Below are 24521 nucleotides of genomic sequence, written 5' to 3'. Positions count from 1 at the left end.
AAACCTGCTACTCTCTGTGTTCTCCACCTTACAGAATACAGTTTTTCTAAAACCTAGTGTCAAATTCATGATAGGTATAATAAAAACCTTCAAAATATATCCTGAATCCAAACACTTTTCATCACTTTAGCTACCTTCCTAGTTCATTCTTGAACTTCCTTTATTCTTTCCAACACAGAAGCCAGAGTAATTATTTTAAACCCTTAAAAAATTTGTTATATATAGACCGAGATATAAACGTTGATTTGTTGTTCCACTTATTTGTGCATTCATAGGTTGCTTCTTGTATGTGCCCTGACTATAGATAGAACCTGCAACCTTGGCCTGTGAGGACGACACTGTAACCAACTGTGCTATCTAACCAGGAACTATTTTAAACCTCTTTGTAAATTTGATATCACCCTTAAAATCTAGTCTTTTACTATGCAATGCCCTTTATCAGCCTACTTTTGGCTATTGCACTGACTACATTTCCTACATCTTGCTCCTTGTACTCCAGTCATACCAATGAACTGTTCTTTGAAAAAATGTATTCCTGATTCAAGAGCTTTGTATGTGGCTCTGCTGCTGTGCTCAGTGGTTGAGCATCAACCTATGAATCAGGAGCTCACAGCTCGATTCCCCAGCATGTGCTTGGGTTGCTGGCTCAATCCCCAGTAGGGGGTGTGCAAGAGGCAACAGATCATCATGGATGTTTCTATCTCTCCCTCTCCTTCCTCTCTGAAATCAATAAAAAAAATTTTTTTTTAAAGAAGAGTTTTGTATTTGTTGTTTCCTCTGCCTCTAATGCTCTTTCTCTAGACCTGTACTACTCAATAGCCACTAGCCACATATGGATACTCAGCACTTGAAATGTGGCTAATGTGACTGAGAAACAATTTAAACCTAATTTTAATTAACAAATTTTAAAATTAATACATGAGTGACTAACAAGGTTCCCATTTGGAGCGATGAAAACGTTCTGTAACTAGATAGTGGTGATGGTTTGCATAACATTGTGGATGTACTTAATGCCACTGAATTGTACACTTTAAATGTAAATGTACAATGTTAAATTTTATGTTTATGTGTACTTGACTACAATTTAAAAATTGCTCCTTGGTGTATACCCAAAGGAGTTGAAAATACATGAATGTTGATAGCAGCTTTATTTATAATTGTCAAAACTTGGAGCAACCAAGGTATCCTTAAGTAGGTGAATAGATAAACTATGGTATATTCATACAATGGAATAGTCAGCTAAAATAATGAGCTTATTAAGCCATGAAAAGACATGGGGAATCTTAAATGCATATTACTAAATGAAAGAAGCCAATTTAAAAAGGCTGCATGCAGTATGATTCCAATTATCTGACATTTGGTAAAGACAAAACTATGGAGACAATGAAAAGATCAATGGTTATTAGGGTTTTAGACTAAGGAAGGAGGAATACGTGAAAGAGGAATTTTAGGGACGTGAAACTATTCTGCCTACTACAATGGTGGTATATGTCATTATATATATTCTGCATACTATAATGGTGGGTATATGTCATTGTACATTTGTTTAAACCCATAGAATGCACAATACAAAGTTTGAGTTCTAATGTAAACTAAAAAATTTGGTTGATAATTATGTATCAATGTTGGCTATTAATTACAACCGATAATTCTACACTGGTACAGGATGTTGATGGTGGGGAAAGTCAGGGGTGAGGAGGAGACTCTGTACTTTTTACCCAATTTTGCTGTAAACTGCCCTAAAAAGTAAAGTCTTGAAAAAAAGCTAATACATGATTAAGTTATTAGAAAACTTTTTAAATGTGCTTTAAACATGAGTATGTGAATATTCTTACTCTACTATAAATTAAATGAACTCTAAATGCTAATAAAATGTTTCCAATGACAATTTAGTGTCCAAATTGAGATGCGCTGTAAATGAATATATACACTAGATTTCAGACTTAGTACAAAAGAATATAAAATAATAAGAGTATATTGATTACATGTTAAAATGGTAATAGTTTAGATATGGGTTAAACATCAAAATTACATATTTTCAAAATGTGGCTACCAGAAAATTTAAATTTACATCGGTGGCCCTCCCTGATCATCCTATCTAAATACTAGTAGCATTCCTCCATCACTATTCTTTTATTCTGATTTATTTTTCTCATATCATTTATCACTTATTATAGAAAATATCTATCCCATGTGGCATGTAAGTTCCATGAAGGCAGGGACTTTTTCATTATTGTATCCTCAGTACTCAGAACAGTTCTCTACACATATTAGGCACTCAATAAGTAATTGAAAGGATGATCATTGTCCTTTCATGATGGAATCTTTAGGCTCATGTGTCAGAGTGGAGGAGGGGGGTGGACAGCATCTTGAGGATTCAAATATTTAAAGAATTAATCCCAAATCCACAATTCTAGGTCTCTCAACATTTCAACCCTCTATTTACAAATACTTTATTCAACTACATTTGTAAGTCTTCAGGTTGTCTACTGCCATCTCTAATTTGCTATTAAACCCACCCAAAGAATTTTTTTTAGAGATTTTCAATTGATTTTTAGAGAGAGAGAGGAAAGGAGAGAGAAACATCAAAGTGAGAGCAAAACATTGATCGGCTGCCATGATCCATGCAACCCGAGCATGCACCATGACCAGGAATCAAACTAACAACCTTTTTGGTGCATGGAACAATACCCAGTCAACTAAGCCACACCAGCCAGGGCTTCCAATGAATTTTTTATTTCAGTTATTGTATTTTGCAGTTCTAGGTTTTTTATAATTTTCATTTCCATGCTGAGATTCTGTTCACTCATTAAAATATCTTTGTTTAATCTTTGAACATATCTTTATACCTGCATTGACAAACAGTATAAAAAGTAATAACAAAGGCCATGCCAATATTTTAAAACTATGGATCACATATTTTTGTGCCTTTGTATGTCTAATAATTTTTATTGAATACTGGACATTGTGTATATGTTGTAGAGATTCTGAACTCTGTTATCTTCTTTAAAGTGATAATTCTTGTTTTAGCAGGTACTTCAGTTATTTTACTTTAAATTAGTATAAGCTTGGTTTTATGTTTTGTTATTCATGTCTGTCGGAAGCCTAAGGAGTTTCATAAGGTCCAACTTGGCAGCACTCTACTTCCATACGCTGTCTTCTCTGACAATGTTGTCAGAGCATGTTAGGAAAGGTCTAGAGTAGGTCTTACTCTAAGGCATGGTTTTTACTATTAAGGTACTTTTCTAGTATTTCAACTGGATGTCACAGTTGTTAAGGATGAGATCTCCACCTTGGCAGGCCCAGAAACTCAATGTCCCTTAGTACTGCTTTTATGCCAACACTTGTTGAGCTTTGGTACCTCTGTTCCATTTTCAACTGTGTAGCAACTACTATCTGGTAAGTGTCAGGTGGTCTTGCTCTGATTATATAAAGCTCTGGCTTGTGACCCCATATGGATTTCTGAGGCCAGCTCTCTGAAAAGCTCTCTCTTCTCTGATGCCAACCCCATAGATTCCAACTGCTTCAGCTGCTCCCCACTATGATCACTGCCTTCTCAGCTCAGCACTCCAACCCATTTACACCATAGGAAGCTGAGTGATTGTGGGGCTCAACTGCTTAAGTTTCCCTTCTCTTGGAAATTTCAGTTTTGTGCTGCCCAAAAACAGTTGCCCAATATATCTTATCCAGTTTTTATAGCTGTTACTAATCTGGAAGGGCTAGTCAAGTTATTCAACCACAGACATACGCCTTGCCTCAGATTTTCTGAAATGGAACTAAGCAAGGAGGAGCAGCCCCTTTCATATTGTCTTGGAAAATATAATCAGCTGGAGGTCTTGGTTAGAGCTTTGGATGAGGGAGCTGGTGTGAGAAAAGGAAGTAGAGAGAAACAAATGGAGTTGATGAAACAAAGTTGGCAGCATTCAAGTCCTAGTTTCAATTGTTCTCAAGTCCAGGAGACTTCTGCTCTTTATGCAGTTTGCTTATATGAACCATTAAACTTCCCTCTTTTTCTAGTATAGTTGGTTGAATTTTCATCTGGAACACTTAGTGAGGAGAATCTTTTAAAAGGAACTGGATGTAGCACAATTAGAACTGAATATTGATGACCCACGTGTGATGATAAGACTTTGGAAATGGACTGATGTTTATAGTGTTTGATTGTCTTATTGGAGCCATTGAGTCAAACATGTGAGGGAAGAGAAGTTTCCAAGGTCAGCCATTATAGCAAATGACGATCTCCCTCATTAGTTTTGTGTATGTGTGTGTTAGCAGATTCTCTGCCCTTGTATTTTAGCAATTTTTGGTGTTACAGCATTATACAAATGATAAGTCAAAACGGCAAACAATCTTCAGATTTTTTAAAATAAAGGGACTTATTTTTTTAAACGGTTTACCTTCTTTTTTTAAATCCTATATAATAAAAGGGTAATTTGCAAATAGACCGAACAGCAGAACGACCGAACAACCAATCAAAGCGTAATATGTTAATGATATGTTAAGGCTGCTCAATAGCTCGCTATGACATGCACTGATTACCAGGGGGCAGATGCTCCAATGGGTAGGTTAACTTGCTGCTGGGATCTGGCCGATCGGGACTGAGCGAGATGGGCTGGACATGCCCTGAAGCCCTCCCGCAGTCCCTCCCCGGTCCAATCGTGCACCAGTGGGATCCCTCAGCCTGGCCTGTGCCCTCTCACAATCTGGGACCCCTTGGGGGATGTCGGAGAGCCAGTTTTAGCCCAATCCCGCAGGCCACTCCCCTTGGGAGGGCTCCAGACGCAGGGCCCATGGCTGTCGAACGCTGCTGTGGCAGCACAAGCCTCTCCTGATCGGGACTGATTGGGCGCGAGCCCGCAGCAGGCACAGTGGGGCCGGGATGAGTGGGAGTGGCAGGTAGGAGCTGCAGGCGGCGTTGGACTGCAGGTTTCAGCTCAATCCCTGCAGGCCACCCAGAGGGACCCCACCTGCACGAATTTGTGCACCGGGCCTCTAGTATTTACATATTTTTAAAATTTATTTCAGAGAGGAAGGGAGAGGGAGAGATAGAAACATCAATAATGAGAATCATTAATTGGCTGCCTCCTGCACACCTCCTACTGGGGATCGAGCCTACAACCCGGGCATGTGCCCTTAACTGGAATTGAACTGAGGACCCTTCAGTCTGCAGGCCATCGCTCTATCCACTGAGCCAAACCAGCTAGGGCAAAGGATATATTTTAAAAATCACTTTGAAGTCGGAATATTTTCCCTAGAATCAACCTTTCATGTATATTTTATATTCTGCATTTTCTCTTTGTGGGTCAGTAGCAAGTGACCTGAATTGACAAGATTCTCCCTATCTTACCCCTTCCATAACTCTTCAGCCTCATTTTCTCCTTCTTGCTCATGATTTTCTGGATTCACAACTGTAATGTTTCAGTTAAGTAAAAACCTGAAAATTTGGACCTTTAAAGACCTTGGAACCTTGTTTTATTTTTAATAGCTCTTATCACTATTTAAAATTACCTGGCTCATGTGTTTACCTTGTGTATTGTCTGACTGCTCCCAGTTGAATGTAGTAAGCTCTATGAGGAAAGAAACCTGGTCTGTCTTATCCATGCAGATTCTTACCATTGTACCTAGAACAATGCTGGGCACATAGGAAGCCTTAAATATCTATCATAATAAAAGCATACTATGCAAATAGACCACCAAAAGGCTGAACAGCAGAATGACTGTCCGGACAACCTTCGGATGACCTTCTGGATGAAGCCGCAGCTGTGAGAGCAGAGGCAGCTGGGGCTGCGCAAGGCCTATTCTTGCACGAATTTTGTGCATCAGGCCTCTAGTTTGTTGAATAAACTAGCACAGTAAACAGCCCTGGTGTAAAAATTTCTGCCATTCTAAATTTACTCAAATTTTAATGTTAAAATGTAGCTATTTGCATCACATAAGCATGTGATGTGTGTATATATTATCAGATCAGCAAAATAGTAAAACAAGTTTAATTTTTAATTTATTAGAACCCAGTGATGATTTCAAAAGCAGTTTTCATCAAATTAACACTTAATTCAGGGCAAAAATACATTTAAAAAACCTAAATCTTAAGGCAGAAGTAAAACATTATAAAATCAGCATGTCTAATACAGACTGTAGAATGTCAGAATTTTAAGAGATTCACATAGTATTTTATAGCATTTAAATGTTAATACAGTTGGAAATATCACCAATTGGTTCAAGATTTCTCATTTTATAAAATGTCTAGACTACTAACTGAAGAAATTTTGCTGTGTAAGTAACAACTATCTTATAACCAAGTGATTGTTTTTATGACAAAATAACTAAGGCAGGAAATTTCATTGTTTTCATTTGTAAAAATTTTACAGTATTAAACATAAAGTATTTCTAGGAGTATGTTTCAGATTTATCTTCCCACTCTAACACCCAGAAGTTATACATTAATTCCCTTTAACTCCATTTAAAAAAAATCCATGAACTATCATATCTATTCATTTATAAGCCTGACTCTACTCATAGCAAAGGCATGATATGGTAGAAAAAACAATTTTAGTAAATCAATATATCTTGTCCTAGTTGCTTAATAATTTCTAAACCCAAGTTTAAGAATTTTTGTACCTCCAATAAGTGATAACCTTTTCTTTTAAAAAAAATCTCTATAAATGTGAATTTTGGCTAGAACCTGAGTACAACGGGAAGAAAGAATTTAATGTTTATGTGCAATTACCAGTAACCCTTCTGAAACACAGAGTTAGCATCCTTAAATTTCTCCTTATGATCAACACTTTTTATTTTGGGGGTGGAGGGGTTAAATTTAAAAGTGTTTTAACTAAGAAAACAAGAATTAGCTACATATTCTACTGAAAAGTGTCAAAAAAAGACAAATGCACTTAAAATAATTTTGTAAAACTAGCAAATATGAGGTTTATGGGTTCTTAACATTTAAGTAATTACAAAGATTCATCTTTATTACAAACTTTTAAGCTACTTTAATAAAATGGCTGTAGACCTCACTGTACTTCTATTTATCTGTGCAATAATAAAAATCTGTTAAAACTCCTTATTTAGTAATTCTGAAAAAGTCTAGACAAATAATATCACTAAAACTACCAGAGAAGCTTTGAAATACTGATTACAGATTCATTTCAAAGTTGACTTAGCCTCTTTTAGAATATGGCATTTAAATCATGGATATATTCACTAACTTGAACTCTGAAAATTTAAAAACTTTAGCCAGTCCTGATTATAGTTAAACAGTACTGGTATTATGTGAAAAAAAATATTGTCAATCATGCATTTCACAATTTCATGAACTAAGTAAGGAATAACTCATAAATATTATTATGTCTTTGCAGGTTATCCCAACTTTCATCAGGCCTCAGCTGAAAGCTTACCTGCCAAAACACATCAGCACTCATCCTATATAATAAAAGGCTAATATGCAAATCGACCGAACAGCGGAACGACCAGTTGCTATGATGCGCACTGACCACCAAGGGGCAGAAGCTCAATGCAGGAGCTGCCCCCTGGTGGTCAGTGCGCTCCCACAGGGAGAGCGCTGCTCAGCCAGAAGCCGGGCTTATGGCTGGCGAGCACAGCTGCAGTGGTGGGAGCCTCTCCTGTCTCCGCTTTAGGATATCCCCCAAGGACTCCTGGACTGCGAGAGAGCACAGGCTGGGCTGAGGGACAGCCCCCCCCCCCCCCCCCCCCCCGCCGAGTGCATGAATTTCATGCACTGGGCCTCTAATGTAAAATAAAAGGAGTAGGGAAGTGATTTTGTACACATGCTGCCCAGTGTTTGGCTTCTAGGTTCCCGTTTTTTATCTAACTATTGTAGGTATAATTCCTGGAAGAACATGTAATAAGGGGTGGATAGAACAGAATACCAGTTGGGCTAACAAGAATAAGTGCATAAAAAGTTTTTAAGCTGAATAATTAACTATTCTCACTGTGGTTATGTTATGTGCAACTTATATAAACTGTACAATCATTTTTTCCTGTTTGTCCATTTGAGTAAAGAATTAGGCTCAATAAAATGTAAAATATATATTAGCTTGCTTTAAACGCAAAGACTACAGTTTGTTTACTTTGTTTTTGGCTCAATTGTAATACAACCAAAAAGGTCTCTGCATTAATAATACAATATGAAAAAGTTCACATATGTACATGGGTACATTCCTTCATTAAAATTTTTCCTTAAGTTTAACTCAATGTATCTTTACAACTGATACAACTGATCTTTACAACAAAAGTCAAAAAGGACAAAGTAGAAATGATTCCATTTTACAGCACTTTAGGTTTTCTGAAGTTTCCTTTAGGTTTTAAAGGACATCATTTAAATGTTTTCCATAGTCTGCAGGATCCATTTGAAGTTCTCGTTCTTCATCATCTGAAAGGGAAATAATTATGTATCAAGAATATTATTTTTAAAATCACTTGCAGAAATTCAATTTTAAAAAGTTTCTTTTTTTCTCAGGAAGTTTTCTCCTTTTTAAGGTAGTTTTCTGCTCATTATTTTACACATTCTGCAAATAGTGTTCTATTTCTCAGTTGCTTGGCTAAAGAGGGAAATGTCTGTAACTATTTTGGAATATTACTTCATTTTAACAAATCTTTTAATGATAGATTGGAAAAATGGATGGATGGATGGATGGATAGATGGATGGAAGGAAGGAAGGAAGGGAGGGAGGGAGGGAGGGAGATAGATATAGTCAGCAAAACTTTAGGAACCTACAAACATTGAGGAGGTGATCCTTTTATATATTATTTCTAAGTAAATGAAGTCATTTTAATGAAAGCTTTGGTAGAAACTTCTATGTATATTTTTTCATGTCTTCAAAAATAACTTTTTTAATTATAAAATTAATCCTTAATCATAAGGTAAAAATTAGAAAATAAATGTTACTCATAATCGTAACATTTTAGTGAATTTCTTTGCTTCTCTGCAAAGAGTTTACTAGTTAACTTCCTTAATGGAGTACACAAACCAAAACTTAATCTTTTCTTTACCAAAAAGAAAAGATTTATTACCTAATATTGTTAGACAGTAATATCCCTAAAGTCACTTTGAGTAACTATATATATATATATATATATATATATATATATATATACACACACACACACACACACACACACACACACACATACACACTGTATATTTGGGGTGGGGGGTGTTAATTCTCACCCAAGGATATTTTTTCCCATTGATTTTTAGAGAGAATGGAAGTGGGGAAAGGAGGAAGGGAGATGTGACACTTTGATTGGTTGCTTCCCACACACTCTCTGACTGGGACCAGGGATTGAAACTGCAACCCAGGTACATGCGCTTTCTGGGAATTGAACTTGCAACCCTTCGTTGTGCTAGCCGACACTCTAACCAGTGAACAAACTGGCCAGGGCAAGTAGCTATATTAAGCAACTCTATATAGTGCTTTGGAGTTTGACTTATTTGGCTACTCACAGGTTTTTCTGGGTCCTTTATAGGTATCACCTGTCACTTGACATTACTGTCAGTTTATCTGCCAATAACAATCCTTCTTTTCTAATTTTGCTACAAACTACAGGTTTTGAAATAAGACTGCTCAGAGTACTAAAATATTAGAACAAGAATGAAAAGTATTTCGACCTAGTAGGTTGCTCAGTGGTTGGATCATTGGCCCGTGGACTGAAGGGTCGCAGGTTCGATTTCTGGTCAAGGTCATGTACCTTGGTTGCAGGCTCAACACTCAGCCCTGGTCAGGGTGTATGCAAGAGGCAACCAATCAATGTGTTTCACGTTGATGTTTCTCTCTCCTCCCTCGTTCCTCTCTCTCTTCTCTCTTCTCTCTTCTCTCTGTCTCTCTCTCTCCCTCTCTCTTCCCTTCCTTCACTCTCTCTCTAAAAAAAGAAAAAAAAATTAATGGAAAAATTATCCTCGAGTGAAGATTAAAATTAAAAAAAAAAAAGAATGAAAAGTATTTCAATCAGAGCCTAACAGGCTCTCTTTTTTGTACATGGCTTTTAATGACATCTTTTGGCTCCTGCAGTCTTAAAAAATGACTTCTCTTACTTTCTGGTTCATGTTACAGTTACCCAATAGCTTAGTTTTTGATAGATTAAGGTGTTACTACCTAGAAATATAATTTTATTCAACAAACACAGAGTGTTACAGTGTGAAACACCATGTTCTAAGTGCTGAACAAATATTTAAATCATATAACCCACATAACTGTTGAGTTAGATAACTATATCTATCCCTATTTGACAGATGAGGAAACTGAGGCATAGAGGTTACATAATTCACAAGGTGACACAGCTGGGATTCAAATCCAAGTAGTCTTGGCTTAGAATCAGGCACTTAAGCACTATGCTAAGCTCCTTTCATAGATATATTTAGTAATATGCATGGCATATTCTACTAAACAAACTAGGAACTTCTTTGAGATTAAAGATAAGAGTACAGGGAATTTGTAAACATCCATCTTCTTGTTACAATGAAGAAGGGATTAAAAGATATATCCATCAGATGTGCAGTCTTTCCAAAGTGGATCTTTAAGAAGTCAGGAAAAATATTTTTACACTAATGTAAATAAAATATTTCTTTTAGGATGCTTCAGGAAACCAGGAACTAAAAGCCAAAATAAACCAGGACTGTAAACAAAGAAAATTAGTCTTCACTTAATTCTATAAGAAAACACTGTGTGTACAGTGTTGACTCAAATGATCAATACATATGAACAGGCATCAGAGGTAAAGCTGGAACCCTTCAGCTCTTTATTGGTAGAGATGCTACCCAAACCTGCATTTTATAATCCAGTTTTGGAGACCAAAGCCAGAGTGTTCTCAGCTGAAGTCCAAACCTCAGTCCTGCAGCTGGAATCTCTAATCCTAGGTACAAGGAAAAACTCCTAATACTTGAGAGAGCAGAGAAGAGTCTCTATTGCTAGAACCTTGTTTTGATATCTTTGGCTGCAGAGTCTCAATGGCTGGAGTAGTTTCCATTTTCTTTCCTGAGTTTGGGAGAAGTTGTATTTCAGGCATGTTGAAATCTGAAACACATTTCCTATAATACTTGTGTTATATGTAGTGATTCACTGTGAATGTAACCACAGCATTTTAGCACTGAGAAGAACACTTGTTAAGTACTCTCACATTACAGATGAATAAATTTTGGCCCAGAGAATTTAAGTGGCTTGAAAAGCAATACACAGCTGATCTCCTAACTCTCAGGCTATTGTGTTTTTCCACTCTACTGCCTGCTTTGGCTACAAGTACAAACTGGGCTGGGAACTCAACCACTATTTCTACAATGAAGCTATGAAGAAATGTTTTTAAATTCCAAGTATTCAAAGTTAACTAGGGAATAGCCATAATTGCCCCTCCCCACTTTTTGAACAATTAATACCATACCTAAAAATTTTAAACATGAAACATTTTTTAATCATGAAAACGTGTTTAAAATTATTTGGGTCGCCCATATTTCTTTTTAGTAATCTCACCCAAACTTAATTCTCTTTATTTGCTGGAGTTGATGTTCTTGCATCTTTCTGTTCCCTATGGTAAGAGAATCCCCTTGGTAGCTGCCCTCTTCTCTACTGCTATCATTTAGTGAACCCCAAAATGGGATAAAAATGTTAAATGGCAAACCCCAGCTCAAGTAAAATTCACTTGCAAATGAAGAAACCCAAAAATGGACCAATCTCCTCCCTACTTCACTAAGGATATCATCCTAGGTCATTTCCTTATTTATATTCCTTAGAATCAATAGATTAATTTTCTTGTGAAAGTAAAGGCAGGCAGCATGAGGGTAATGAGGACCTACAGTGGACAGTGGCAATGAGAACTGAGGGCAGGAGAGAAAGAAGGGTACTAGGAAGAGAGAGAGAGAGAAGGCGGTGAAGAGAAATGTACCTGCTATGGATAAAAACTATAAAAATATTAAACTAAAGTTTTGTGATAAAAGTCATTACCTTTAAGACAGCCAAAATATAAGAAATGATTTTCAATTATAGTTGAAATTAATTGTTCTAATGAAAACCTAAAATCATCTGAGATAAAAGCCCTTCTGAAAGAAAACTAGAAATGTTTAAAGTGTAAACCAAGCAAGCTTATAAGACCAGAAGTTAAAGGGTTATTACTCTAGTCACAGTTATAAGAATAAAAATTAAATGAGAAAAGGATAAAAGTATTAGTTAACAACATTTACTGAGCACCCCATGTGTGCTAAAAACTATGGGTGGTGGGGAGGAATATGAAGGCAGAAAAAAATACAAACAAAATAGAAGGCAAAATAAATGAAAATTCCTGCCCTCTAAGAGCTTACATTCTAATTGGTGATATGATATAAATATATGTAATGCAACATTATAAATAACTGCAAATAAGTATAACTCAAACAAATCACAAAAGCAGTAAGAAAAAATGGTAAGATTTATGAAAATGGATAAGAGTATAGAAGAAGTGAGTATAATTTATTCAAAAGTGCCCAAAAGTGAGTTCTCATTAACAAATCCTTAAATAACTACTAACATTTATTAATCTCTTTCTATTCCCAATAACCATTCTTCTAAAACTAGAATGGGCTATCAAAACAGTGCCTAGGTGGAAGTCAGAGTCTTTGGTTTCCCCTTTTCTATTAAATATGTAGTATTCTAGGACAACTACATTGTCTTCTGAGTTTTATAAAAACAACTCTTGTTATGAACCTAAATAAAATTTAATTACCTTAAAAAGAGTTAAGGAGTAAATCAAGACAGTTACATTGGGAAAATATTGCATGCATAATATTATAAAATCTAAAACGCACACATTAACTTTATAATCAACTTTTATAGGAAAAAGAAAAGCTCCACAAATACTACTAAGTCAGAGGTCGGCAAACTGCGGCTCGCAAGCCACATGCGGCTCTTTGGCCCCTTGAGTGTGGCTCTTCCACAAAATACCACGTGCGGGGGAGCACGTACAGTGTGATTGAAACTTCGTGGCCCATGCGCAGAAGTCGGTTTTTGGCCTGGGCGAGTCTATTTTGAAGAAGTGGCATTAGAACACTCAAGGGGCTAAAGAGACGCATGTGGCTCGCAAGCCGCAGTTTGCCGACCACTGTACTAAGTGATGTAAACAGGCAGAAAACAGGCCTAAACACTTTCAAAGAAGCAACACACACTAATATGCATGCAAGGGCAAGGCTGCATGCACACAGGTGGATTCTGAACTTTCACTCAGTTAAAAGCTCAGAAGTAACACAGTTAACAAGGAAAATATGTTGAATCTGTGTATTAAACATAAAACAGATAAATCTTCACAAACTGATTGTTAAATATAAATTTTAAACCTCAGAAAAAATTTTTGAAAAAAAAAACTTTCTATGCTGAATCAGTAGTAAAATAATTTTATCTTCAGTGTAGAGGAGACTATTTCCTTTGCAGCTTCCCTGATAACAAAAAGGCTGTCTGATCAATATTTGTACCTAGAATAACTGAAATGCTTTCAGATGAGAAATTGAAAAGGGGAATTATTTTCTGGGAGTACTTGTCTAGGACCATTTTAAACAATTTAATTCTAAAATTTCTCAAGAGTCTGAGTTTCAAGTTGTGTCTATATCAATAACACACATAACTAAAATTGATAACAATTAAAATAATTTATTTTTAAATTTATTAACACCACTATCATAAAATTGTTTTCAAAATACAATTGAAAAACTGCACTGAACCTCTTTGTATTAAGACTGTACTGTTACTAATAAGTGGGAAAATTCTACACAAATTCAACCAAATTGGGTTGGTGGATTTCATGGTCACAGCATGGAAGCCAGGCCCACGCTCACCTTGGACGTCTTCCTCTCCACCATCACCATCTTCTTCCTCATTGTAAGCCAGCTCAGCCTGCTTGTCTGCCTCATACTCACCTACGTTACCATCATCCCCATTATAATCCGCCAGTTTAGAGCCATGCTGCGGATCAACAGGGGATTCATTCTCATCAAAGAATCGGCCTGTGAAGTAGGTAGAGGATTAATTCCAGAGTAAAAAGAGAAGAAAATAAGGGAGGGACCTGTACTGAAGGCAGATCAGAAAGTAGTCAAGTGAAACCTGGGATCTTTCAGGACACTGGTTATAAAGATACATTTTGTGAAAGTTATTCAAGACAAAAGGAAATAAGAATGAAGACAGAAAATAATTTTTATTTAAGAAGTTTTGTGTGGCTCAGTGGTTAAGCGTCAACTCATAACCAAGAGGTGACCAGTTCAATTCCTGGTCAAGGCACATCCCCAGTGAGGGGTGTGCAGGAGGCAGCTAATCCATAATTCTCTCTCATTGTTGAATTTCTATCTCTCTTTCCCTCTCCCTTCCTCTTTCTAAAAATCAATAAAAACATATTTTTTTTAAAAAAAATTCTTTTGTTTCAATTTTAGTAAGGTTATAATGTTTTCTTAAAGAAAAGGTCACCATATTCAGGATTGTTTTCCTAATAACCAAGAACTTCTCTGATATGAGTATTTGTCTAATTTAACACTTTAGAAGAATATTTTTATTACTAGATACAATGCATATTTGAAATTTGCAGTCATTTATTGCTTTATGAAATAGCACTTTCCTGAATAATTTTGGCAACTTTTTCATTTAAAAATAAACAACTACTACGCAGGCTAACTTTTTTTGATACTAAGAGAAACTGACGCACCTGAGAACTATCTTTGTTTTAAAATATGTTTTTATTGATTTTAGAGAGAGAGGAAGAGAGAGGAATAGAAACATCAATGAGATGAAAGAGAAATATCAATCGGCTGCTTCCCGCATGCCCCCTACTGGAGATAAACCCACAACCTGGTGACCTCTTGGTTCATGGATCAACACTCAACCACTGAGCCACACTGGCTGAGCCTGAGAACCATCTTAAGTTCCTTCAGTAACAGTGATTCACTATAGGCATGAATTGATTTCCAAGGAGGGATGGCAGAGATAGTAAACTATGAGAATCCCTAGTGGTATGTGTTTTGAAAAAACAACCCAATTACTTATGACTTATTCTTTCCCATTTCCTAAAAGTCAATGGTAGAAGAAACTTAAGAAAGTTGACCTACATGAAGCTGTGATATTGTACACATTAATAACAACTAGAAATCAAGAAGAGCAATACATATAACACCTACACTAGAAAGCTATTAACAACCAGGCAGTGAAAATACAAATGTTAGACAACTAAGATCTGACTCACAAACACAAGTTAAACTCTACTTTGACATTAAATTTAAGCACCACCAAAACAAATCTTATTCCAATCCCTAAAATATGACATTAACTTCCTCATGGTGTAGGAATCGAAGACTTCAAAAAAAATTATAACAACTTTCTATAATAGGTCTAAAATTTTTGGAATTATACTATAAAAATTAACATTGCAATGAGACAATCAGAAAAAAAACACACAACTTCCTCTGCTTGGAAAGAAAGGTTAAGTGCAAATGAAAAGAAAAAATATGGAGGTGTTGGTTAATTCTACAGACGATTCACCACATCATCAGGCCAATATATTTCTTTCTCTTTAAAATTTATTTATTAAATTTATAGGGGTGACTATATTTGTAATAGTCCACATGAACATAAAGGTTCAGGTGTTGGGTTTCTATGTTACAAGATCTATATGTTATACCATGTGCCCACCACCTAAAGTCAAATCTTCTCCCCGTCACCATATATTAGGAGCCCCTTCTCCCCCTACGCCCTTCCCTCTGGCAATCACCATGCCGCTGTTTGTATTCACGAGTTTCAGTCTTATATCCCACATCTCAGTGAAATCATATAGTTCTTAACTTTTCTGACTGACTTATTTCACTTAGCATAAGGTTTTCAAGGTCCATCCATGTTGGTGCAAATGGCGTTATTTCATCCCTTCTTACGGCTGAGTATTATTCCATTGTGCACATGTACCACATCTTCTTTATCCAGTCTTCTATCGCAGGACACTTTGGTTGTTGCCATGTCGACTGGTCAGCTCCCCCAGCCCATAGGAGACTGGTGAGCTGCAGCTAGTGGAAAGCAGTGAGCCCAGGCCGAGCTGCCCTGTGATCACGGGGCGAACAGGCCAGGCCCAGCCGCCCCTCAATCACAGGGCAAACAGACCAGGCCCAGCCACTCCTCGATCACAGGGCGAAGAGCCCAGGCCAAACCGCCCCGCGATCCCAGGCGAAGAAGCGGCTCCGCTGAACAACCTGCGCTAGGGACCTGTTCCAGCGCATGGCGCAGAGTCTGGGGCCTCTAGCCTGTAGCCACGGGAAGTCTCCCTCTCCCCAGAGTTAGGAGCACCAGCCCAGGTCTACCCAGCGGCCTGGTCCTGACTGCGGGGGCTGAGTTCCTGCAGGCTGGGGTTTGATCCCCACACATTAGCAGGAGACCAGTGCCTTTGTTATTGCTGTGTGTCCGGATTTTAATTGGACAAATGCCTGGCGTCCCGGGTGCCAGCTTAGCAAAATCTTTTAGGAGGAGAATTCTGTCTGGGTTTCCTCAAATTCCCTCAGCCCCTACTCACCCCTCTGTAAAGGCGCAGAACAAGTAGGCCCCTTAAATAAAAATCAGAGGTCTCCAGCAATGGTGGGCCTCCCTCATCACAGTCATTTGGACTGGATGGCATTTGAGTATTTATCTAGGCACCATGACAGAGAAACACAAGCTCAAGTAATGATCTCTGCCTTTAAAAAATTCACAATCTTATTAGAGCGAGTGGATGAAAAAGGCGCAATAATAACATCAGAATGTAAGGCAACAATATAGAGGAACAGAGGCAATTGCTAGGATGATTTCCTAATAATTAGTACAAAGAGTATGTGCTATGAATTAAATAAAAAAAAATATGTGTGGAAGTAGCTGCTTCATGAGTATGGCATCCCTTCCTATTTTAAAGGAAGCTGAGTTCCATTTGAACTGTGTACTATGCTATGGTATCTGAGGCACAGGACAAGGGAGGCCCTAAGTGTACCATGCTTTGATATTTGAGTCATTCTTTATTGTTCAATGTGATTTATTTCTGTATGCCTCAGTTTTGTAATAGTTAAATTACTAGAATAATACATCTTGCTATAAAATATTACTAGAAGATCAAATGATCAGGTGACATTTATTGTTATTTTCTATAAATGAACACAATCTCTGGTATGCTAAAGTGATAGGTATTAATAGAAATATTCAGATAGGGAGACCTACAGGCTTGATTACAAGTGAGGCTTACTATCACAACCCAAATTTATTGCTTTAAAAAAAAGCAGGGAGCCAACTAGAAACTGAACCAAATATAAGCCCTTGAAGGGCAAATGTAAATTGGATAAGCTTTGCTATTACAAGAGCAAGAAGAAAAAATTCAGATGCAAGAATGAAAACCACATTGCATCCACTCTAAGTAACTGTTAAAGAAAAAGAATGGTATACTATGAAAATACTTAATACAGATTGTAAAGACATTTGTTCAAAGAGGATTTCCTAGAGTAGGTGATATTTCAGTTAATTTTTTTAAATGTGAAGAGGTTAGCTAGATAAGAAAAAGGTGTAGGGGTCCCGAATTGCAGAGGGTGCAGGCGGGGCTGAGGGACTCCCCCTCCATGCATGAATTTCGTGCACCGGGCCTCCAGTATGCTAATATGCTAAGGACGCTCAACCACTTGCTATGACTTGCACTGACCACCAGGGGGCAGACACTCCAACTGGTAGGTTAGCTTACTGGGGGTCCGGCCGATTGGGACTGAGCGAGATGGGCCGGACATGCCCTGGAGCCCTCCCACAGACCCTCCCTAGCTGGCCAACCTCCTGCATCTTCCCTGGCCCCAATCGTGTGCCGGTGGGGTCCCTCAGCCTTGCCTGAGCGCTCTCACATCCGAGACCCCTCAGGGGATGTTGGAGAGCCGGTTTTGGCCCAATCCTGCAGGCCAGGCCGAGGGACCCACTGGTGCACGAATTCGTGCACTGGGCCTCTAGTCTTGTTGATAATGACCACTCTAACAAGTGTAAGGTGGTATCTCATTATAGTGTGTTTTTTTAATATCTTTTTGTGTGTGTGTGTGTGTGTGTGTGTGTGTGTGTGTGTGTGTGTGTGTTTGAATCCTCACCCAAGGATATTTTTCCATTGGTTTTTAGAGGGAGTGGAAGGGAGGGGGAGAGACAGAGAGAAACATTGATGTGAGAGAGACACACCGATTGGTTGCCTCCTGCAAGTGCCCTGCTGCTGGGGATTGAGCCTGCAACTGAGGTATCTGCCCTTAAGAGGGAATCAAACTTGCAATCCTTCAGTCCTGAGGCTGATGTTCTATTCACCGAGCAAACTGGGCTCATTGTAGTTTTGATTTACATTTCCCTAATTGCCAGTGAGGTTGAAGATGTTTTCATATATCTATTGGCTGTTTGTATGTCTTCTTGGGAGAGGGGTATTTCCAGGTCCTCTGCCCACTTTTGGATTGGGTAGTTTGTTTGTTTAGTGTTAAGTTTTATGAGTTCTTTATCTATTTTGGAAATTAAACCTTTTAGAGCTACTATTTGCAAATATCATCTCCCACCTGGTTGGCTGCTTCTTTGTTTTATTGTCAGCTTCTTTTGCTGTACAGAAGCTTTTTAATTTGATATAGTCCCATTCATTTATCTTTGCCTTTACTTCCCTTGCCTTTGGGGTAAGTCAATAAAATGTTCTCTATGACCAAAGTACGTAAGTTTAATACTTATATTTTCTTCTATGTAATTTATTGTTTTGGGGTCTTATATTTAGATCTTTGATCCATTTTGAATTAATTTTTGTAATCCAGTTTCATTCATTTGCATGTGACTTTTCATTTCTCTTAGCACCATTTATTGAAGAACTATCTTCACTTCATTGTGTGCTTCTGGCTCCTTTGTCAAAAATTATCTGTCCACATACATGTGGTTTTATAGCTGGGCTCTCTAGTCTGTTCCATTGATCTGTGTGTCACAGAGGGGAACAGTGTTTCTACTGCAACACCTCTTGGTTTACAGATACTGTATTTTCCGGCGTATAAGACGACTGGGTGTATAGAAGATTTTCCTGGGTTAAAAAGTCATCTTATATGCCAGAAAATACGGTAATATGCTCCTGGACCTGACTCTAAGGGCAACCTGAGGCTGGTTTGGAAGTCCAAACGGTGGCAGGGTTCTGTGGTTCTGTTTCTTTGAAACATCACTGTCCAGTGGAGAGTGGAAAACCACATGGGAGAACCTTGTGCTCTGTCAGATATCTGCTGACTCAGACACTCTTTGTTCCCTTGCCCCTCACCCTACTGGGCTGGTCCCCCACAGCTCTCTGTTCCTCCCAGTGGTAGGACGAGCCTGCTACTGCTGGCTTTCTCCACTCTCCTGGCTGAACCTGGAGATCCCAGCTGCAGGACTGCATCTGCAGGCCTTCTGTGCTTTCTTCTCTTCTGGTATCCTGTTTATTTCTAGTTGCCCACCTGTAGATGTTTCAATGTGTGGGTCTCTCAGATGTGCATTTGTGTTGGGCAGGGATTTTTTTGTTGAATTATAGCCTGTTAACTTGTTGAAATTTCACGAAGATAAGACAAGGTGTGCTCTCACTCTGCCGTTCCTCTGACATCACTCCCAATATTTTTCTAATTGTGGGGTGATGAGTCAATTAGGAAAACAGTTAAAGAACAAATCACACTTACAAAGGCTTTTAAAGGTGAGGGGTGTGACAACAGAAACTGAGGTAATTATGGCCAGTAAAAAAACCCAGAAAATCATCTTAAATATATTCTAGAATAAGGTTTGGTACATGCAATAAATAAATAAATGGAAAATTTGATAAAACAGAGTTAGAGAAAATAAATGAATATACAAGAGTTTTTAAAATGGAAAAACAGTAACAAGAATAGGTAAATTATTTGTGAGAAAGATACCTGTCTAATGATAGTAACACAAAACAAAACATTTTGGTGGCTTTTATTATATTATCTTTCCCTTAATGATAAAATAAATCATGCTAATGTAAGCATGTAAAGGGCAGATTTTATAGAAATCTATATTTTATTTTTCTTAATATGCAATATTTACTATGGACAAAACACCTGGAGCAGATAAATTATCTTTACGCAATGTGAAACTGCTGTTTTAAATATGCAAACATTTTTATTATAGTTATCAGTGAGTTTCCCAAAGTATACTATTTCCTCCAAGAAAACGTCTTCATTTTTTTAATCAGTTATAGAAAAAGTTATTACAAAATATAGTTAACTAATATTATCAGACTAGAAGCCCGATGCACAAAGATTTGTGAAAGAATAGGCCTTCCTTCCCCTGGCTGCCAGCATGTGGCGCGCTCGCTCTTGCAGCCTGTGCAGCAGCGGCGGGGAGGCATTGGTGGCAAGCCCTGCGCACCGGCGCTGCTTCCTCCTCGCCCTCCTTCTCCGGAGAGTTCCTCTGTGCAGCACTGGCGCTCCCAGAGAGGCACGGAGGGGAAGAGGTGGGGGGAGCGAGGCAGGCGGGGAGGATTGGAGAGGTTGGGTGCGCTAGTGCATTTCACTTTTCCATTGTGAAAGTGGGCTGCAACTGGCCCCTTCCTCATCCTCTTCCTCCTCCGCCCTTTGCCTCCTGCCCGCCCGCCCTCCCGCCAAGCCCATCACCCCTCTCTCTTGATTTGGTGAGATAGGGAGGAGGGAGGTCTGATAATTTGGGTTACTGTGTAGGTGGTCTCTTTCATCTATTCAAAACAAAGCTGAGCCTCCTGCCGCTGTCACTATGGCTGCCACCATTGCCCCTTGGCTGGCCCGGGGCTCCCGGGGCGTGCTAACTGTGCACTGAGCAAGCTCCCGCGCGCATCTGCACCCAGGAGGCTGCTCCAAAGCTAGGGTTTTGTTTACCAGAGCAGCGGGGAGGGGTGGGGTAGAGGGAGATACCAGACACCAGGAGCTACAACCTCAGGCACCAGAGGGTTGCCTCTGAGGCCAGGGGCTGGGCCACAGGGAGGCTGCAAGGATGGTTGACAGGTGTGGAGTACAGCAGGGAGGCCCTGAGGAGGTGCACTGCCCAGAGGCCCGGAGTGGCCGGGGGGGCGGGGCTGCTGCCATCTTTGTCAGGTTAATTTGCATACTCACTCCTGATTGGCTGTGGGTGTTGCGAAGTGATGGTCAATTTACATACTTCCCTTTTATTAGTAAGATTATTAGTAAGATATGGTATATTAACCAAAGAGATGGTCATCTGTGTCTATTATACTATTCCAATAGAACAATATATAAAGCTTTTTTTTTTTTTAAGGAATCTGATGATCTGACTAGCCTGAATCCAGTCATAATTTTTTTTGTTTTTGTTTTTTGGTTAATCCTCACCCAAGGATAATTTCTCCATTGATGTTTAGAAAGAGTAGAAGGGAGGGAGGGAAAGAGAGAGAGAGAGTTACATCAATGTCAGAGAGACACATTGATTGGTTGCCTCCCTCATATGCCGATTGGTATGGGGAATCAAACCTACAACCCTTTAGTGCTCCGACCAATGCTCTACCACTGAGCAAACACTGGCCAGGGACAGTCATAAAATTTTAGTACTACGATTACAGTGATACTCAGAGACAATCAGAAAATCAACAAGAATGGATGAGCACGCAACTGTCCTTTGTTAAATAGTAATTGATGCTTCATATATACAGAATTTTTATCTGTGTAGAAAGAGCTAAGCCTATAAACAACAAGAGGAAAAGAGCCAACTATACAATATTGCCAATCAAGTTGGGGACATCAGACAAACTTCACATTAAACAGTGAATTAATTAAACAGTAAAATAAAAATGCATAATGCTGAAAAATATAACAGACTGTAAATTATATAACTGTCAGGCAACATATTTGCAAAAAAGAGTTATATAAGGAAGAAATCAGTCTGGGTTAGAGCTAGAAAGGAAGATTTTTTAAAAAGGGGCAAATATATGGTACCATGAAATAGAGAGAAGGAATATATGGTGCCATGACAGAGAGAAGGAAAGAAATGTTCAAAGAATAAGAATGAAGATAGAGTATTTAGGAGATAGTAAAGAGATTAATTTATTTATATTAGAAAGTGGAAAGAGGAAGTTTGGACAAGCAAATCTGGAATAACTATGAAAGAACTTTAAAGTTAGGGGTTTAAAAAGGCCTCCTAGTCCTGGCTGGGTAGCTAAGTTGGTTAGAGTGTTGTCCTGATGTGCCAAGGTTGTGGGTTCAATCTCTGATCAAAACACATAGAAAAAGCAACCAATGAATGCATGAATAAGTAGAACAATAAACCTCTCTCTCTAAAATCAATAAATTGATAAAATAAGTAAAAACAAAAAGACTTCCTATATCCACTAAACAAGGTGACTGTTAGAATGAATGACAAAGTATATAAAAGTATCTATTATGCTTTTCACCCATCCACTCAACAAAGATTGACTGACGTATGTGACAGATATCATGCTAGGCACTACTATACAAAAATGTACTTACAATCTCCATCTCCAGTAACTCAGAGTAGTAAGGGAGACAGATATGCAAACATATAATTAGAAAGTGATGCTATGTGTGCTGTAACAACAATGATCTAGAAAGGATATCTCAATGTGGAGACTTGTTACCATTGGTTTCTATTCGATAGAGGAAGTCTGAACTTTATGTAAGCAACAGGCAGTTGCTATGATTTCTTTGAAACTGACATCAGGAATCTAATCTTATGCACCACAGCATCTCCAGGGCCTAGTCAGGTAAGAAGCTATAGTAGTTAAACTAGGAAGATATCAGAGGAAATGTTAAGAACAGGTGAATCGAATACATTTAAAAATGACAAATTGAACATAAGGCACAATGAAGTGAAAAGAGTCAAGGAATGATTCTATAATCCTAGCCTGGAAACTAAAAATAATGGTGCCTACACCCAAAATGTAATAATTGGAAATTTATGGGAAAGCAACTGTTAGTATAGGTATACTGAGCTTAGGTTTACAGTAAAAGACCCAAATGAAAATATCTTATAGATACATATATGGAACTAACTAGACTCTAGGTGTGAAGTAAGGGCTAGATGTGTAGATTTAAGACTCATAAATGTAAAGATAATAGGTTAAACAATGAGAATATAATTTTTCCTTGGAAATAAATATTTAAAGAAAACAGCTATAAGTCAAAGGTATGATCTTGGAGAATAACTATATTTAAGAAAGGAAAAAGGAAGTAATGAGGGTAAAGTTACCACATGATGGTATAAATCTGTGATGTGTTTCAACAGGAATTAAATATTATACTATCTCTGAAGCATTTTACCTATTTATTTTAAAATATATTTCAGAGAGGAGGGGAGAGGGAAAGAGAGACAGAAACATCATTGACGAGAGAGAATCACTGATTGGCTGCCTCCCGCATGCCCCACACTGGGGGGATCAAGTCTGCAACTGGGCATGTGCCCTGACCGGGAATCGAACCATGACCTCCTAGTTCATAGTCTGATGCTCTACCACTGAGTCACGCTGTCTGGGCCATTTTACCTATTTAAATATTTTAAATTCAGTTCTGTCTCTCAATAACCACAATGTTAAAGCTGTGCCCAACTAGAGGATCAATACAGTAATTATATTTAGTTTGGGTAGCTTTCCTTATATTGTAGCAGAATTCAATTGTGAACTTGAGTATTATTTTCACCCTGGTGGCTGTTTGTAAATGATTAACTTAGAGACTATCAGTAACAAGATAGCTTCATCCAACAGTTTAAACATGAAAATACAAAGAAGCAACATACACACTAGCAATTCAAAGCCTTAAGGCAGTATGAAGTTGGAAAAACAAGTCATAAGAGATTGTTGATACACTTCAGATCACTTTAAACAACACAATAGAACTTCATATAGAATGATTGATATCCTTTAAAACACCTTAAATATCAGACTGTGAATTTCAGGAATTAAGTATTAGACCATCTCTGAAGCATTATTAAAGGACAATGTAGAAAATTAAAGGATGATGACAGATAACTAGAACATTTCTCAATCATAAAAGGGCATTTCAGTCAAGAGAATTAAATAGTATATTGCAATTCTGTACTACAGTCAAAGCAAGATAAATTATATACTTTTTTGCTTCATTAGCTCAAGGTTCATGAATGGGTTTCAATTTCTCAACTATTCTATTAAAAAGAGGTTTATATTTTTCATGTCATTATTTTAAGATATTAACACTTTTATAAACAATATGAATCAATCTGACTTCATTATAACTCTAGAGAGGAAAAAGAAAGGAAATTTTACTCTAAAGGAGGCAACCTCTTTTTCTAGCCTTTATCTACTGGTATTATCTACTTGTACCATTCATTTGGCAATGAACACATTCAACTGACTCCTGCATTATTAAATTTAACACCTACATTTTGACCATCCCTGAGGGTCTATGACATGTGAAAACTTAATCTGTTGAGACATGAGTTAGAGTCATGAATGCTGGGAGGGGAGTGGGGTGTACAAACTGTGACAGAAATGTTACTGCAGGCATTTCTCACAAAACACTATATAGGGAAAACTACTGATGGGCCTTTGAACTGTTTATTTTTATTTCA

General features: G+C 37.9%; 1 protein-coding gene across 4 annotated transcripts in view; it reads right to left on the bottom strand.

Annotated features, from left to right (window-relative positions):
• Positions 1-5989: 5989 nt before the first annotated feature.
• Positions 5990-24521, bottom strand: part of GOLM2 (golgi membrane protein 2) — a 103925-nt gene continuing 85393 nt past the window's right edge. For 2 of the 4 annotated variants that reach the window (XM_079768026.1, XM_079768027.1), the window contains exons 9-10: positions 13808-13975; positions 5990-8389 (exon numbers count right to left, since the gene is read on the bottom strand). In XM_079768026.1, coding sequence (XP_079624152.1) covers positions 8322-8389; positions 13808-13975 — 236 coding nt within the window. In that variant the 3' untranslated portion in view covers positions 5990-8321. The remainder of the gene's footprint in view (positions 8390-13807; positions 13976-24521) is intronic. The other 2 variants (XM_079768028.1, XM_079768029.1) reach the window with 1 other exon arrangement.

This window comes from Cnephaeus nilssonii (assembly GCF_951640355.1).
Source record: "Cnephaeus nilssonii genome assembly, chromosome: 4".
In the NCBI taxonomy this organism is placed as follows: domain Eukaryota; kingdom Metazoa; phylum Chordata; class Mammalia; order Chiroptera; family Vespertilionidae; genus Cnephaeus; species Cnephaeus nilssonii.
Note: the sequence above shows the minus strand (reverse complement) of the source record. Positions and strands in the feature narration are given on the sequence as shown.